The 18,655-nt window shown below is 49.9% G+C and overlaps 1 protein-coding gene across 2 annotated transcripts; it reads left to right on the forward strand.

Annotated features, from left to right (window-relative positions):
• Positions 1–9,796: 9,796 nt before the first annotated feature.
• LOC101952295 (olfactory receptor 51G2-like) lies at positions 9,797–13,489 on the forward strand. Of its 2 annotated transcripts, none has more exons than XM_065581906.1 (2): positions 9,797–11,466; positions 12,448–13,489. In XM_065581906.1, exon 2 carries the CDS (start codon positions 12,488–12,490, stop codon positions 13,421–13,423), a length of 936 nt encoding a protein of 311 aa, XP_065437978.1. In that variant the 5' UTR covers positions 9,797–11,466; positions 12,448–12,487; the 3' UTR covers positions 13,424–13,489. The 2 variants fall into 2 exon arrangements, with proteins under 2 accessions (XP_065437978.1, XP_065437977.1); XM_065581905.1 differs by having other exon boundaries at positions 9,797–11,460.
• Positions 13,490–18,655: the final 5,166 nt, after the last annotated feature.

An 18,655-nucleotide genomic window follows, 5' to 3' on the forward strand; every position in this document is an offset into this window, starting at 1 on the left:
AGAACCCCCCTTGGGAGGTGCCACCCGATGTGCCAAGACTACCTCTGCTCCTGCTTTCCCTGCCATCTTGGGACCCCAGCACCCTGTCTTCCTGAGCCAGACACAGCCATCTACTCCTACAAAAACCCAGAGTCTAAATTACTTGCAGGTTTACCTGAAAGCAGCTAACAGAAGTGTGGTTGTCTCTAACACTCAGATGCCCAACTCCCAATGGGGTCTAAACCCAAATAAATCCATTTTACCCTGTATAAAGCTTATGCAGGGTAAACTCATAAATTATTTGCCCTCTATAACACTGATAGAGAGATATGCATGGCTGTTTGCTCCCCCAGGTATTAATACATACTCTGGGTCAATTAATAAGTAAAAAAGTGATTTTATTAAATACAGAAAGTAGGACTGAAGTGGTTCTAAGTAATAACAGACAGAACAAAGTAAGTCACCAAGCAAAATAAAATAAAATGTGCAAATCTATGTCTAATCAAACTGAATACAGATAATCTCACCCTCAGAGATGCTTCAGTAAGTTTTTTCCTCAGACTGGACACGTTCCGGGCCTGGGCACAATTCTTTCCCCTGGCACAGCTCTTGTTCCAGCTCATGTGGTAGCTAGGGGATTCTTTGTGATGGCTCCTCTCTGTCCTTTGTTCTGTGTCCACCCCTTTATATATCTTTTGCATAAGGCGGGAATTCTTTGTCTCTCTCTGGGTTCCCACCCTCTCCTTGTCAATGGAAAGACACCAGGTTAAAGATGGATTCCAGTTCAGGTGACATGATCACATGTCACTGCAAGACTTCATTGCCCATTTGCCAGCACAGGCATATACAGGAAGACCTACAGGTAAAACAGAGCCATTTGCAGACAATTGTCTTGGTTAATGGGAGTCATCAAGATTCCAAACCACCATTAATGGCCCACAGTTTTCATAATTACAATAGGCCCTCAGGTTCTTACCCATGAAAGCTTATGCTCCCAATACTTCTGTTAGTCTTAAAGGTGCCACAGGACCCCCTGTTGCTTTTTACAGATTCAGACTAACACGGCTACCCCTCTGATACTTTTAATTTTGGGAGGAAAGTCATCCGATATTAATTAGGGAAAATGTCATAAACATAAAACTGGGAGAAGGACAGAGCATGTGGGGCAGTGTTTTCTGCTTCATATGCTTGAGTTCTACAACGAAAAGTTCCTTTACTGTGCCCCTCTCTGCTCCCTCTCCTCACCCCACTCACTGTGGTCATCCTTGGTCAGTGATGACACAGAGTTGAGAGGTGCATATGTGTGAGTTAGCCTCCCACCTGGGGAAGAAGGCACCTTGCTTGCTCTGCCATCTGAGCACTTGCTCTGTCTGGCCATCCCACCAGACTCAGTTCCTCTCCACTGTCTGACTGTTAGTCTGCTTCTGCTGCCACCAGTATCTCTGCTTTGTTTTTGGAAGGTCAGTCTCTTAGTGATTGTCAGCTCTTAGTGATTTTCAACTTTTAGCAGGCCAGGCAGAAATGCCGTCCCACCACAAGCGATTTCAGTTCTCATTTGATCACTGAAAATAACAAAAGGCTCCCAATAGACTCTATTTAGTTCTAGCTTTGAGCAGTAGGTAGGAACATGTTAAACCAGACCTGGGACCCTGTGACAGCGTTGGGACTCTCCACCACGGTGCCTCCTACTGGTCACCTCGGGGAATCGGTTCGATCCAGTAGAGTGCCTCCTTCTGGTGGTTTCCCGCCTGTCGTCCCGCCTCGGGTCTCGAGGTCCGCCACCCCTTCTGGTTCCTCCCACAGTGAGGCTCCACCCCGACCTGGAGAAGTCACGGTTCCTGGCGGCTTCAGGAGTGTGTGCCGGTCCTCCACCGGGGCTTCCCTCATAGGTCCTTCTCCTATGGCTGCCTGCCTAGGCTGGGCTATGCCCTCTCCCTTCGTACTCTCTGTACACTTGGAGCATACCCAGTACGAGCGGGACGAGTCCTCCGCTGTCAGGGCTACCTGCCTGGTGCCGCTGGAGTTGGGGTGGGGCACGGCTGCCCCCTCGCAGACCTCCCCCTGTGCTAAGGATCCCCCATCTCGGTCCGTTTACTCCCCCTCCTCCCCCAGCCTGGAGAAGAAATCTGCATTAATATGGGCCTTACCTGGGCGGTGGAACACACAGAAGTCGTAAGGCTGGAGGGAGAGGTACCACCGCATAATTCTAGAGTTTGTGTCCTTCATGCTGTGGATCCATCGCAAAGGGGCTTGGTCTGTGATCAACTTAAAACTATTCCCTAGCAGGTAGTAACGTAGGGCGTCGATAGCCCACTGTACCGCTAGGGCGTCTTTCTCTATCGCCGAAAAATCCTTTTCCCGGGGGAACAGCTTACGACTTAGGTATAGTACCGGATGTTCTTCCCCGTCTATTTCTTGGGAGAGCACTGCGCCCAAGCCCACTTCGGACGCATCCGTTTGAAGTATAAACTCCTTTGTGAAGTTGGGGTGGCATAGGACAGGTTCTCGAGTGAGCCGTTCCTTTAGTGTGCCAAAGGCTCTCTCACATTTTTCGGACCACTGTACCTGTCGAGGCTCAGATCTGACAGGGGGGCAGCTATAGACACAAAATCCAGCACAAAATGGTGGTAGTACCCAGCTAATCCTAAAAACTGATGCACTTGCTTCTTCGTCTTGGGGACGGGTACGTCTTTGAGTGCTTGTACCTTGCTAATCAGGGCGTTAGTTTCCCCTTTCCTACCGTGTATCCCAGGTAGGTCATTTCTTCTAGGTGGCATTTTGCCGGGTTAGCTGTTAGGCCGGCCGCTCTGAGGGCCTGTAACACCCCTGCCAGGTGGTGTAGGTGGCTCTCCCAGTCGAGGCTGTAAACTACAATATAATCTATGTAGGCCTCCGAATATTGGTCGTGGGGTTGGAGGACCTTGTTCATCAAGCGTTGGAACATAGCCGCTGCTCCGTGTAACCCGAATGGCATTGTTATGAACTGGAAGAGGCCGAAAGGGGTGGGGAAGGCTGCCTTTGCACGCGAGTTTCGCGTGAGGGGGATCTGCCAGTATCCTTTAGTTAGGTCTATGGTTGACAGATACCTGGCTCCACCGAGATGCTCCAACAATTCATCCACCCTCGGCATTGGGTATGCATCAAAGCGGAAGATAGCATTGACCTTTCTGAAGTCGATGCAAAACCGGGTCGTCCCGTCTGGCTTCAGGACTAAGACAATAGGGCTATGCCACTCACTCGTTGATTCCTCCACCACTCCCAACTCCAACATCATCTCTACCTCCTGCCGGACCGTATCCCACATTCTCTTGGGTAACGGTTGGTGGTTGTCCCTCACCCTCTTCCCGGGGTCGGTGGTGATATGATGACTCATTAGAGTCGTCCAGCCCGGGTGGGCAGATAAAACATCCGGAAATTCCTCCACTAACCATTGTAAGTGCCCTCTCTGTCTGGGATTGAGGCCTGACCCCAACGTGGCCGGTCTGGGGTCGGGAATATCTCCCGCTAGGGGTCCAAGTTCCGAGTCTTGGTGGACGGGCCAATGAACAGGACTTCCCGCGTTTTCCAGGCCTTCAGAAGATTGACATGGTAAATGCAAGTCTCCTTACGTCGTCCCGGTAGTCTGACTTCGTAGTCAACTGGCCCCACTCGTCGGATTACCTGCCATTTGGCCAGGAGTTTCGACTCCACTGAGGGCAGTAGGAGCAGCACCCAATCGCCTGGGCTGAATTTTCTCCTCTAGTCCCGCGGTTATAGAGGTGTTCCTGGCATGCCTGGGCCCGTTCCAAGTTTTCCCGAGTGAAGGCCCCTAACGTTTGGAGTCGCTTCCGGAGGTGTAGCACATATTGCATGGTTCCGAGGACCCGCGTCTTCTGGGCTTTGCACTCCTCCTTCAGGAGGTCCAATATCCCCCTGGGCTGCCTCCCGTATAAGAGCTCGAAGGGCGAGAACCCCGTCGAGGCCTGTGGTACCTCTCCTATAGCGAATAATAAGGCTGGCAACAAGGCATCCCAATGCGAGGGGTCCTCCTCTACAAACTTCTGCATCATAGCTTTTAGCGTGCTGTTGAACCGTTCTACCAGGCCATCGGTCTGCGGATGGTACACCGATGTCCAGAGAGTCCGTTTATGGATGAGGTGACATAGCTCTGCTATTAATTTGGAGGACACGTTCATGCCCTGATCAGTCAATATTTCCCCGGGTATCCCAACCCAGGCGAAAATCGTTACTAGTTCATTCACGATGGTTGGTGCTTTTGCTGTCTTTAGGGGAACGGCTTCGGGATAGCGCGTTGCATAATCCACCACCACTAGGATAAAGCGGTTCCCTGTCTTACTTTGTTCGAGGGGGCCAACAAGGTCCATCCCAATATGCTCAAAGGGTACCCCAACGACCAGCATGGGTACCAGGGGCATGCGGGCTACCCCTTTCAGCCCGGCTCGCTGGCATTCTGGGCACGATGCACAAAAGTCCCCCACCTCTTGGTGTATGCCCGGCCAGAAAAACCGGCGAGCTACCCTCTGTAGGGTCTTCTCGCGCCCCAGGTGTCCTGCCCAAGGGTTCGCGTGGGCTAGTTGGAGGAGGCTGGCTCACAGTCTCCGGGGAACCAACAGCTAACGGAACATCTCTCAGGTCTGGGGTTCCTGAGCTATGCAGTACAGACGGTCCCGCCATATTTCAAAGTGGGGGTCCTGTGGAGGCCGTGGCGTCATGCCCCCCTCGGTGTCAGGGTTGGTTGCCTGCTCCCAGGCTCTACCTAGGGTTGGGTCTTCCCATTGTTCCTGTAAGAAGTCCCCATCATGCTCTAGTTCTGCTTGGGCGTCCTCCACTGAACGGGGCCTATCTCCAGGATGCTCCACGGGGGCCTCCTGGGTTGCGGAGGTCCCCTCGCTGGGGTAACTCCTTGGTCTGCGCCCGAGCAGTCCCGTTCTAGGCACCTTAGTCCTGTCGGGTCGGGGTTCAGGCGGCTGGTACCTCAGGAGAACCTCCCCGAAGCCCGGCCAATCTCGTCCCAGCACCACCGGGTAGGCCAGCCTGGGGGCCACTCCTACCCGGAGACCCTCCTCTCAGCAGCCTACTCCTATTTTGACCCAGGCTGTGGGGTACGGGCGGATATCTCCATGCACACACTGTAAGTGGATCAGGGGCCCCGAAAGATTACGATTCGGGACCAGCCCCTCTCGTAGGAGCGTCTGAGTGTACGAGGGTGTTTGTGGGGGTCCCCTCAACCCGTACAGGGACTACCAGCTTTCCTATCTCTCTCCTCCAAGCCCTTTGTCCGGCCACCCAGGCTTGCCTGTAGTTGCAGTCCATGAAAGGGCAATCTCGTCAAAAATGTCCTTCTTGTCCGCAACCCCAGCATCTGTATTGAGCCTCGGCTGGCCCTGTGCCTCCCCCAAGGGGGCATGCTCGCTTTGGAGGCTGGTGCTCCCTCCGAGTCGTCACCTATGGTAACTTGTGTCTAGGCTCGGGGTTGGGAGGCCTCGGAGGCCCATACCGGTTGCCTGCCAGTGGTTCGGAGGGTCCCAACCCACAGAGATTCCCCTTCTCTGTCCCTCCCTTGCGACCAAGGTTCCCTGCCGCTCAGGGTAGCGCCTCCGCTCCCTCGGCAGATAAGTAGTCCTCCATCAAGGCCACCACTGCTGACAAGGTGGCCGGTCGATGTCGTCATACCCAGGCACTTCCTCCCGGGGGCAGGACCTGGGTGAACTGTTCTAGGGCCACCATCTCCGCTACCTGGGGTCCCGTCAAGCCTTCCGGGTTCAACCATTTCCAGCAGTAGTCTCGGATGCGTTGGGCCACGGCGCGGGGTCGGGCCCCCGGAGGGTACTGTTCCTTGCGGAGGCGCTGGCGGTAGGTTTCCGGGCTAATGCCGGTATGATCCAGGATGGCCGCCTTCACTCATGTGTACTCGAGGGCTTCCCGGGGGTCGAAGTTATGGTATGCGACCTCAGCCTGCCCCATCAAGTAGGGGGCTAGCAAGGTGGCCCAATGTTCTGAGGGCCACCGGGCAGCGGTTGCCACCCACTCAAACATCACCAAAAATGCTTCTGGGTCATCCTCAGGCCCCATCTTGGTGAGGCGTACCGGTAGTGCCCCTAAGGTATCCCCAAGTCCGGTCCCCATGGGTGCAGCAGGGGTGCCTCCTGCCGAGTGTAATAGCGGGGCCATCTGTTGTACTAGGTGTTCCTGCTGCGCCCGCTGCTAGGCGGCCAACTCCTGCAGGAGCTGCTGCTGGTGCTCTTGATGCTGAGTCATCAGCAGTTGCTGTTGGCTAGTCATTTGTTGTAGCATTTGCACCTGCTGCTGTTGCTGCTGGGCCAACTGCTCCTGTTGCTTTTCCAGCATCCATTTCAGTAGCTTCTCGGCCTCCATCTTCGGGGAGGAGGGTGAGCGGGGTGCTTCCGACGCAAACCCCCACCCTCTGGGCCCTTTAACAGGTCCGGATCCCGTTCCCCACTTCTGGTACCACGTGTGACAGCGTTGGGACTCTCCACCACAGTGCCTCCTACTGGTCGCCTCGGGGAATCAGTTCGATCCAGTAGAGCGCCTCCTTCTGGTGGTTTCCCGCCTGTCGTTCCACCTTGGGTTGGCTGGTGGACCCGCGTTGCTCCCAACGCACAGGGTCCCCTTTCTGGAACACTGCCCTCTGACAGTGTCCTTCTGTCCATTTGCGCCCCCTTCCGGGGGGGGGGGGGGGCTGGATGATCAACAGTCCCACACCCTTAAGTCCGATCCCTACAGTCCAGGATCTGGCATGGTTCCAGCTGGCCGCTCCCTGTGGCCTATGGCTGAGTGTAGGGCGAAAGGGAACAAAAAAAGGGGGGAAGGGGAGGGACCCAGGCCCGCCCACTACTCTGAGTCCCGGTCCAGAGGCCCTTTAGCGACAGCCTTGTTGTCCTCCTTCTCCTTCCTCCTCTGCCTGCTCCTATGGACCGCTTCCCCAACGGCCCTTCTCCCCGCTAGGCCTTTTCCTTCCAGGCCTGCCGCCTGGCAGGCTACGGAGTAGGACCTTCTCCCGCTCTCCAAGGAAGGCCTGCACTGTGCTGTCTGTGGTGCTGGCCTCCCAGCTCTGGAGACAGACCTTCCCCTCTGAAGGCCTGGGACCGACTGACTACTCTCTCCCTGAGCAGTCCTTTATATGGCTGAGCTGGGCCCTGATTGGCTGTCCCCAATCTGTTCTCTGATAGGCTCGCAACAAGCCCTTCTCTTATTGGCTGCCAGAATACGCAGGCGCCCGGGCCATACATCCTGGCTAGGACACCTGTCCCCACCCCTATTACTCTCACAGGAATCTGTCAATCGAGCACCTTGCTTGACGTGATACTTTCAGCTGAGGGTGACCCCCTCATTTGGGGCAGGTTAAGCACAGTTCTGCTACCCTTTATTCATACAAAAAATAAGAATAACATTGATAACATTTCACCCACAATTCATTCAGTACGATAGTGATTTGTAACCCAACACTAACCAAAGTTGATCACTTTGAGCATCACCACTCTATCTGCTGGATACCCAGGCAGAGTAAGTGTGTCCATGAAAATAAAGTTTGCTTCTGAAGTCTCTCCCCCTCCTGGATAGCTGTCGGGAGAACTCACTCAGACCCTGCTTACACAGGCTTATTCACAGGATGATATGCCTGGGTCTCCTGCCATAACAGGGGACCAGGCACACTGACCCAGGAGGGCCTTTCCAGGCCTGTGTCCATATTGGTAACATTAGCCCATTTGAGTCACACTGGGAGCTCACGTGGAGTTGCTTGTCCACTATGACCCTAATCCATGCCCAGGCCAATGGATTTGTCCTTTAGTAGATTCAGGTGAAAGCATGACTCGGCATTTTCATCTGGAAAATGAATTGTTCTTGGGTTCCTGTTTAATGATGTCACAGGAGTTTAATTCCCTGAGTTCCTGGTAATCTCAATATGATGAGATGCCAGCTACCCCCACCCCGAACACTAGCCCCAGAGAGGAACAATGGTTTGGTACCAGTCTCACAGAGGTTTCAGCAAATGCTCCTTTCACAACAAAGAGGTACACAGATGGGAAGATGCTCTCAGAGACACAGGAAAACTAGAATGGGTCCCAAGAGCTCCAAAGGAATGTAACTTGAAAACGTAACTTTTCCACTTCGAAAAGAGACAACTAAGGGGGGATATGATTGAGGTGTATAAAATCATGACTGGTGTGGGGAAAGTAAAGAAGGAAGTGTCGTTTACTACTTCTCACAACACAAGAACTAGGGGTCACCAAATGAAATTAATAGTCAGCAGGTTTAAAACAAATAAAAGGAAGTATTTCTTCCCACAAAGCACAGACAACCTGCAGAATTCCTTGCTACAGGATGTTGTGAAGTCCAAGACTATAACAAGGATCAAAAAGACATACACACATTTATGGAGGAGAGGTCAGTCAATGGCTATTAGCCACGATGGGAAGGTGTGGTGTCCCTAGCCTCCATAACCCCGAAGCTGGGAATGAGCGACAGGGAGCTGCCATCCCCTGCCTCCTGGCTAGAGCTGGTGCAAGCATCAGGAAACTCCTTCCACTGCTGCGGGGGGTGGTATCTGCAGGCAAGCGCAGGACTGTGTGGGGCTACCTGCACCCCCCACCAAACAGGACTTGCCCCAGGTAAGTGTCCTGCACCCCAACTCCCTGCCCCAACCCTTAGCACCCTTTGCATATCCTAACCAGGCCCCAAACCCAAACCCCCAGCCTGCTCCTGAACTCTAAGTCCCTCCCAGACCCCACACTACAACCCTAAGCCCTCCCCCACACCGTAACTCTTGCCAAGACCCCACACCCCCACTCCAACCCACTGACCTGAGCCCCTCCTGCACTGCAAACTCCTCATCTTCAGACCCACCTCAGAGCCCACATACACAGTTGGAGCCCTCACCCCCTCCTGCACCCATCCTCCTGCCTCAACCCGCAGCCCCCTCCCGCACTCTGAACCCCTCATCTTTCTCCCCACCCTGGAGCCTAGGCGGGGCTACAAATTCTAATAGCCCTTGGCCCCCAGAAGAGTTAATCCTGCCCTGCTCATATACCACTACAAGCTAAGTTAGACGGACTTTGTTCTGGAGATAATGAAACAGAAATGATCCAACTTACATTCCTTTGGGAAGCCAAGGGGCTCTTGGGACCAGTGTTGTAGCTGGAACAGGAAAACTGGGTGAGCCCAGCTTTCAGGAGCCCCATCGCCCCCTACAGAGGGAGATTAGGGATTTGTGTGGCCCTGGCTCAGCCAGGAAAACTGAGGTTCCCTCTCCATCCTTTCTGCAGCTCCCCTCAAACTGGGGAAATGGGATCAAGGATGCAGGTGGGGTCAGGGCATGATGTCAGGGGGTGGAGGCTTATTCCGCTTCCCCCACCCAGTCATTATGAGATGCTGGGCTTACCCCAATCCTACTGCCCAGCACTATTCCAGTGTCCCGACCCACTCTCTGGCATCCAAGTGGAGGAGAGGGGCAATCACCCACACCCAGACCTTGCTTCACCACAGGAGTGGCAGGTGGGCGGAACGGAGCAGGGTGATCCACTACTGGCCCAAACAAGGCACATCCTCATCTGGGGTAAGACACCAGGGAATCAGTGCTACGGACCAGCAGGAGAGGGATACAGCTGGGCACAAAACTGGAGTCAGGAGTCCCAGCTGGTGGATTGGATGCTCAGTGGGTGGACCCCCCCCCCGGCCCATCCATGCCTAAATCCCTGCTTCGACCTAGTCTTGTGTCCCTGTGTCTCTGAGACCATCTTCCCATCTGTTTACTAATTTCTTGTGGAAGCAGCTTTTGCTGAAACCCGTGTGAGCCTGCGCCCAGTCACCACAGTGCTCTGTGCTTAGTGTGTTACGGGGTCAAGGTGTGAAGCTGACCTTTGCCCTCAGACTACTTTCTCCCAATCAAACCATCTAAGATGAGGCTCCTGTGTCTGCTGCTCCATTGTTTGCAATGGCTTCCAAACACCGGTCTGGTGACTGTGCTGAAACTCCCGTCATCCCCGTGACACTCCCACACTCCCCTCCAAAATCCTCTTCCTTATTCCTTGTTCCTCATGGAGAAGGGAAGGGTCCTCCCCTACTGGAAGGATCCAAGGGAAATTTCCATGTATGGAGCATTGTGGAATCTCCCTTCCCTGGGCTACCCCCGGGTTTGTAATGCAGGAAAGGGGCTGCCAGGGAGTAATCAGCCCCATATTATTATTCTATTTTATTTTATTTCAGCAAGATCACAGCTGGGACAGCATCATTGTTACCACTCAGCCGCCGTCGAGGTAGCCCTGTGACTAATCAGAACCATTCGAACAGTGATGACAAGCCCGGATTCTAGGAATAGAGCCTGCAGCAGGGCTTGTGCTGCAGTCCACTTGGTTAACATCCCCTGTGATTTGGCCTCTGGAAGTGTGCCATTGGCTGTGACAGGGGTTAAAGCTCGTGCAAACGGAGCCAAGCAGCTGAGGTTCCCTAATGCCTGGGTGGCCCCCAAGGGAATGTGCAGGCATGCTTCATAAACACAGTTGCCTCCCTATCTGAACAGATACTGCCTGCTGCCCATGCAATCTCTCCACCGATACCTTGACAGTTATGGTAAAGACAGCTGGTGTCAGCAGATCCCCTTCTAGCAGGAATTGGGTACGTTGGGAGGTTTCACTATCTTTACAATATGCAGTGAAGGGGAAAGGCTGTGAGCTGTTTAAATTTGAAGATGTTCTGTGCCACCGCAGCGAACTCGGCTGGGCTGTCAGAGTGACTCCGTAACAGGGGCAGGAGGACAGGCAGCACTAGATAGCTTGGGAACCTGTTCTCTACATCTGCCCAAGGTGCTCAGTGGGTTATTCAAGTTACACAGAAACATGAGCTCGGAGTGTTAAAACCCTGATGCCCCAAGACAGGATTTCTCAAGGGGTCCCATTTCTACAGGTGCCATGTGCTCTGGGCCTGATCCTGCCAGGGGCTGAATGACAGGAGACCCCACGGAATATAAGTAACTAGTTCCCAAATCTACTTGGGTTTATTTGCTCCTGGAAATTTAATCAGCAAATACATTGTCAAAGATTTTATTCTCTAGCTTGATTGTGAATACAGCTGTGTTGTTTGTGGTAACTGGTCTGGGTTTCAGCAAAGAGTTTAGCTGAGGTGCAGGAAAGGGGAGTGTAAAAGACTTTTTATCTAATTGACCCCCATCACCAATTAAATGAGAATGGCTGAGGTAACTTGTACACTGAAGTGGATATTAGTGCAATACCAGTGTATGAAGTATTGACCGAATTGTGACACCAATTTCTCCCCTGCCCAGCTAAAATAACTGTCAGTGTTGGCTTGTAATTTTCCAAATATCTACAGACTGTTGCATGGGCAGAGGACGCAGGTCCCAGTGGGATAAAGAGAAGCAGGAGAATGATCACAGTCTCTGGATTAAGTCAATTTCAGCTTCTCTTCGAGGGATTCTTGAGGATCAGAGAATATCACTGGGAGTATTTGGTAAGGGTGAGTTAATAGAGCCTGGTTCTGACTGAATTTACACATGAAACTGTGATGTGAGGATGTTGATATCACTGTTATTAAAAGACCTGACCCTAAAAATGAAACCTATATGTTGGGAAGAGGCAATTGCATAACCTGGACCTTAAAGGGTGCAGAAAAAAATAATTCATATAATGAAGCTATAACACAGATTTTAAAATAGCTTCAGTGCAGCACAGATAAATACAATAACCATTTTCACCATGCACTTGCCGTGTATTTGCCCACATACCATGATACAAGGGATCACACTCACAAGTGGAGAGCCAGAAATGGTGTCTGTGTGAAGGGTATAACAAGTTCAAAAGAAAACTACATAAATTCATGGATGGTGCATCACTTCATTGTGACCTGTTCTGTTCATTCCCTCTGGTGTACCTGGCATAAGCCACTGCTGAAGACAAGATACTGGAGTAGATGGACCTTTCGTCTCACTCACTATGGCTGTCCCTATGTTTTTATGTTCTAAGGTCACAATGGTAAAATCATACAGTGCTCAAGTAGGCTGTGGAATTCACAGCCACAAGGTATCAATGGGGTCGAGAGCTTAGCATGATTCAAAGAGGGACTGAATAAACAGAAAATCCAATAACAGAAGAGAGGATTGTTTTAAAAAAGTTTTGGAGAGGCTCTGAACCTTCCTGATTTACACCACAAAATATGTCTAACTAGTGGGTGTCAGGGAGAAACTCTCTGGGAGCAGGTTCTCTCATAGCTGCCTAACTCATGGCTTCTTCCACCTTCCTCTGAAGCTTCTGGACATGGCCACTGGTTACTGGGGTAGATGGACTACATGTCTCATCCAGTCAGACTGACAACATCCATATAAATCCTAGAGTATGTTTTTGCTTATCTACCTTGAACTCTGGGAGGCTGTAGACTTGCACTGAGAGCGGAATGATTACTTACTAAATATAATGTAAACTCCTCTTTTTTTTTTTTTAGGAAGGACATTTCAGAACGCCTTGGACCTGCCCAGTACATTATGTCAGCTGTCAATGACACAAAATTAAAATCTGTAATATTCCTTCTCTCCGGGCTACCGAGTCATGGAGAAACACATCTCTGGATTTCTATCCCCTTCTGCTTCATGTATGTTATTTCAATAATAGGAAATTCAGTCATTCTGTTCACTGTAAAAAGAGATCCAAGCCTCAATGAGCCCATGTATATTTTCATTTCCATGTTGGCCGTCACAGACCTTGGCATATCGATAACCACCATACCGACCATAATGGGCATATATTTGTTTAACTCTAGGGAGATCAGCCTCAATGCCTGTTTAGCCCAACTGTTCTTTATCCACTTGCTTCAATGCATTGAATCCTCTGTGCTTTTGTTGATGGCCTTTGACCGCTTCATCGCAATTCATAACCCACTGAGATATTCTACCATCTTAACCCCACCGAGAATAGCCAAGATGGGACTTGTGGCTGTGCTAAGAGCGATGGTCATAAAACTTCCACTTCCCTTTCTCCTGAAACGGTTCCACTACTGTCGAGCCAATGTCCTCTCCCATTCCTACTGCCTGCACCAGGAGGTCATGAAGATGGCTTGTTCAGATATCACAGTCAACAGCATCTATGGATTGTTTACTAAACTCATAACAATGGGGTTGGACTCGCTGCTCATCTTCCTCTCTTATGTGATGATCCTCAAAACAGTGCTGAGCATCTCATCCTACAAGGAGTCCCTGAGGGCCCTGAACACCTGCGTCTCCCACTTCTGCACCCTCCTGCTCTTCTACACACCAGAGATCAGCTTGACTGTGATGCACAGATTCGGGGAGGGCTCTTTTCCATTATTTCAGATTCTCATAGGCTACATCTCCCTGCTTCTCCCACCGATGATAAATCCAATTGTGTACAGTATGAAAAGCAAACACCTTCGTGTGAAGATAATCAGGATGTTCATCAAGTGAAGGGTCAGTTCACCACCTGGGTCCAGTGACATGGGAGACAAAAAACATGGGCCACCTATTCCATCATGGACCTTACATCCAAGATGACATGAGTTACCGAACTCCTGTCCATAGAGAAGTTTAGATGGGGTCTAAGTCTGATGAGGGATGACAGGGATGGTGAGGGAGGATTGGACACTGGGGGAGGGAGACCAAGGCAGGGAGCAGCATTTACAAAGTGACTGTTTGTGGAGAGCCAGGGGATCGGTGCAATGTTGGCCCATAAAGAGCCATATTGGTGGCCGCTCTGATCTCACAATTCCTGTTGATAGTCAATAAAGAGTAGGAATGTGGATATTGTTTCCCATTACACCTGGCCTGTCACTGTACCATCTCTGGCTAAACATCCAAGGGCTATGAAAACAGCTGCAGAACTGTTGTGCTGTCACAATCGTGTTCCTTCCTGAGCGCTCTGGGTTCAGTATGACCAATGGGTGCTGCACCAGCTGTGGATGGGGGCTATTCAAGGGGCACGAACACCCACCTTTCCGATACACCCTCTGCCAGGTTCTTGTGACTGAGTGGTATCAGAGACATGATTAACACAGGAGCATCAGGAGAAGCCATTCAGGCAACCCCTTCATTAATGGCTTTGCACACAGCACACCTACTATGTCCACTCTGTACTGAGGCAGGGCAGAACTGCATGTCTGAGTAATGGTCTGACACACAGGAGTAAAGGTAAGAGACTCAGGCATAGGTTCCCTCCCCGTCCGCTCCATTTGTGCTGCCCCAGCAATGCAAAACAATGGAAACTGGCCTCAACTCAGGCCCAACTCACTCCTATCCCAGCCCAGCCCATTCAGTGTAGGGTGACCACCTTTTCAAAAAGCAAAAGTGGGACACAGGCCGGGAGCCACGTCCCCTCAGTGACCCTGCCCCTCTTTTTCCCCCCGGAGGCCCCACTTGCTGCTCCTCCTCCTCCAATGAAGCTCCACCCCCTGCCCAGGCCAGAAGCCAGAGCCAGTCCTTAGAAAGAGCTGATTAGGGAACCAGAGCCTCTGTGAGGAGCCCCAGATCCTCTACCTGCCCTATGCAAGGGACTGGGGGGCCCAAAAGAATGCCCCAGCCTATGTCTCTGCCCCTTGAGACACATCCCCAGAGAAGGTGGAGAGCCTGGGAATCCTCACAGCAGCCTGGGCTCCCGGGGTAGCTGTAACTGTGCTTTTGTGGGTCACAACTGTGAATACCAAATTCAGGACAAACTGCTGAGAAATAGGGCAGAGAGACCCCAAAACTGGTGGTTATTCTCCCATTCCATGTTCCCCAGCAAAAACATTAGATTTAAAGATGTGTGGTTCTTTAAAATCAATAATATGTGCTTCTGATCCCAAAGGACCAGCCGCACACCCAGGTCAATATATAACTCAGATCTTACCCAAAAATCATGCTGATGCCAATCCTTTGGTATCTATAATCTAAAGGTTTATTTGTTAGAAAGAAAGAAAGAAAGAAAGAAAGAAAGAAAGAAAGAAAGAAAGAAAGAAAGAAAGAAAGAAAGAAAGAAAGAAAGAAAGAAAGAAAGAAAGAAAGAAAGAAAAGTGAGAGTTAAAATTGGTTAAAGGAGTCAAATATGTACAATAAATGTAAAGTTCTTATTTCAGGCTTGTAGCGGTGATGGAATAAGCTACTACCTTGATGAGTCTCTGGTTGCTTCCAAATCATTGGAAGGACCTCATTCTATTGCTGAGAACGCTCCCATTAGTTTAAGTTCATAGTCCAGAACCTTGAGCAGGAAAGAAGCAAAACGGAGATGTTTTCTTTTATAGTGTTTTTATAGCTTCTGCCATGTGGAGGGAAAACCATTGTTTTAAACAAAGCCCTCAGCACAGCTAGTGGAAAATTACAGGTGACAAGTTGGGGTTTGGAATCACATGGACAATCACATCTCCAACATAATTTTCCTTAGTCACAGCAGGAAACCATTACCTATACCCGGACAGTACATTTGCAGGACAGTCCATTCCGTGTAGATGGGCGTCTCCCATGGTCCATTGTCATTTAAGTGTTTCTTGATCAGCCCTTAATTTGAATCGTCTCTCCAAGAATTACAGGCTAACTAGTTTGTGGGCATTACCCCAGGAGCAAACATTTGAAATCCAGGTATAGAGACAATAGTCATACCTTCAAATAGAAAAATGATACATGAATACAGTTAGCACAACTATAACCAGCAAATCATAACCTTTTCATATACATGCCACATTTTGTACAAGTGTGTTGCAAATATATAACAATGGTTGCAAAAATGATCTAAATGGTCATATTTTGATCAGAGAATATCACAGTAGTTGCTCTGGAGTGGCCTGGCTCTGGGGTTGCCAGGAGGTGGAGCCTCAGGGGAAGTGGATCAACGGGGGGCAGGGCCTAGTGGTAAGAGATGGGTTTGGGGGGGCTAAAGGGAAAAGGGGTTTCAGCAAGTCTGAAGCAATGCAGACACCAACAACAGGGATGATAGGGTGTTCATGAGTAAAGCAAACTGGTCAAGTTGGAGGGTAGATGAATAAATGTGACTCCCACAAAGGGAGCTCTTGTTTTAAATACTCCAGGCTGAGAGTAAGACATTGCACAGACCCTAGAGATAAGAGCTGGGCACCCGAACAGCTACCTCAAGCCCCCGGGGGCACTCTGTGGTGGCACTGATTTGCACAGACATGGTCAGAGTGTGCTGTGCTCTTGGAAGCTGTTAAAATCAGGCAGAGTTTAGCCAAGTGCCCAGGCTGCTCTAAACTCTGCTGTCGCAGGGGGAGAAGAGGCCTGACAATCAAACCTCTGTAACTGGCTCCTTGCCATCCCTGCTCTGTACAGCATGGCCGGGAGGGGGAGCTCTGCAGGTGCAGCAGAGATTCCATCCAGGCCTGTCACCATTCAGATGGCTGGAAGCCTGGGGCTGTGGTCTAGGCACTGCTCTGTGACTCAAGACAGGTGGGTTTAATTCCCTTGTTGACTGTGACCATGGGCAAGCCATTGGCTGTCTCTGAGCCTCTGCTCAGGTGGATAATATCTTGGCCCTCCCTCTTAGTGATGGCAGGAGGATACATACATGCAAGGTGCTCAGATACTCTGAGACTATAGGATCAAGGCTGTGTCAGGGATCCACAGAGCAACAACTCCATCACTACCACCACCCTGGTCAGCTGATCAGTAACATATCCTGTCAAGGCTGCTTCCCCACTCTGAACTTTAGGGTACAAATGTGGGGGCCTGCATGAAAACTTCTAAGCTTAACTACCAGCTTAGATCTGGTCCGCTGCCACCACTCCCAAATGTGCTAAATCCCTTCCCTGGGTAGCCTTGAGAAATTGTTCACCAATTCCCTGGTGAATACAGATCCAAACCCCTTGGATCTTAAAACAAGGAGAAATTAACCATCCCCCCTCCTACCTCCCACCAACTCCTGGTGGATCAAGATCCAACGCCCTTGGATCTAAAAACAAGGAAAAATCAATCAGGTTCTTAAAAAGAAGGCTTTTAATTAAAGAAAAAGGTAAAAATCATCTCTATAAAATCAGGATGGAAACTTACTTTACAGGGTAATTAAACTTAAATAGCCCAGAGGAATCCCCTCTAGCCTTAGGTTCAAAGTTACAGCAAACAGAGATAAACACTCTAGCAAAAAGGTACATTTACAAGTTGAGAAAACAAAGATAAAAACTAACACACCTTGCCTGGCTGTTTACTTACAAGTTTGAAATATGAGAGACTTGTTCAGAAGATTTGGAGAGCATGGATTGATGTCTGGTCCCTCTTAGTCCCAAGAGCGAACAACCCCCAAAACAAAGAGCACAAACAAAAGCCTTCCCCCCACCAAGATTTGAAAGTATCTTGTCCCCTTATTGGTCCTTTGGGTCAGGTGTCAGGCAGGTTACCTGAGCTTCTTAACCCTTTACAGGTAAAAGGATTTTGGAGTCTCTGGCCAGGAGGGATTGTATAGTACTGTACACAGGAGGGCTGTTACCTTTCCCTTTATAGTTATGACATATCCCTACTGCTATATTCTTTTTACTAGAGCATGGAATTACTATTCATAGAGATCCTTTGGTACAGTTTGGTTCATTTAAGATGTTTACTTCATTTGTTTCTACACTTTCTTTAGCATGTAGTGCAACTCTTCCACCAGCACGATCTGTTCTGTCCTTCTGATATATTTTCCACCCTTTCATTATCCGCATTCCACCAAGTTTCTGTGATGACTATTATATCAATATCCTCATTTAAGAGGGAGCACTCTTGTTCACCCATCTTATTATTTAGACTTCTAGCATAGGTATAAAAACACTTTATGATCTGTCACTTTTTAGCTGTATGCCATTATATGATGTAATTAAATGGGAGTTTTTTCATTTGACTGTTTCTCATCAGATCCTATCTGTATTTTATCATCTTCCATTCTCTCTTTACTAGGACATAAAGAATCTCCATGAATAGATCACCCCCAAGGGATGTCTCTGTCCCAAACCATGCTCCTCTGCACCTGTCGGCTTCCCCCCAGCCCTTAGTTTAAAAATTGCTCTATGAGACTTAATTTTAAGTGTCAGGATTCTGGTTCCATTTTGGTTTAGGTGAAGCCCAGCCTTCCTGTATAGGCTTTCTCCTTTCCCAAAAGTTTTCCAAATTTCCAATAAATCTATAACCCTCCTGACTACACAATCTTCTCATCCAGGCTTTGAGACCCTGCAGTTCTGCCTGTCTCATTAGCCCTGCACATGGAACTGGAAATGTTTCAGAGAATGATACCACGGAGGTCCTGGACTTCAATCTCTTACCTAGCAGACTAAATTTGGTCTCCATGACCTCTCTCCTATCCTTCATTATGTCATTGGTACTAACATGTACCACGATTTCCCTAGCACTACACATAAGTCTATCCAGATGTTTTGAGAGATCTGCAACCTTCACTCCAGGAAGGCAAGTCACCATGCAGTTCTCCCACTCATCGCAAACCCAGCTATCTATGTTCCCTAATTATCGAATGTCCGAAAACGATGACTTGTCTCTTCCTAATAACTGGAATTCTCTTCCCTGGAGAGGTATCCTCAATGTGAGAGGATACCACAACATGATCTGGAAGGAGGGTCCCAACTAAGGAGTCTTTTCCTTCTGCTCCAGTTGAATATTCTCCTTCTCTGAGACTTTCATGCTCCTCAACAGGACAGAGACTTTCTGACCAGGGGTGGGACTGTTCTAATTTGT

The sequence above is a fragment of the Chrysemys picta genome, chromosome 1, assembly GCF_011386835.1.
Source record: "Chrysemys picta bellii isolate R12L10 chromosome 1, ASM1138683v2, whole genome shotgun sequence".
Classification (NCBI taxonomy): domain Eukaryota; kingdom Metazoa; phylum Chordata; order Testudines; family Emydidae; genus Chrysemys; species Chrysemys picta.

Excerpts from the sequence above, each read along its gene's own strand:
- LOC101952295 (XM_065581906.1), top strand. The coding sequence starts at position 12,488 with ATGTCAGCTGTCAATGACACAAAATTAAAATCTGTAATATTCCTTCTC.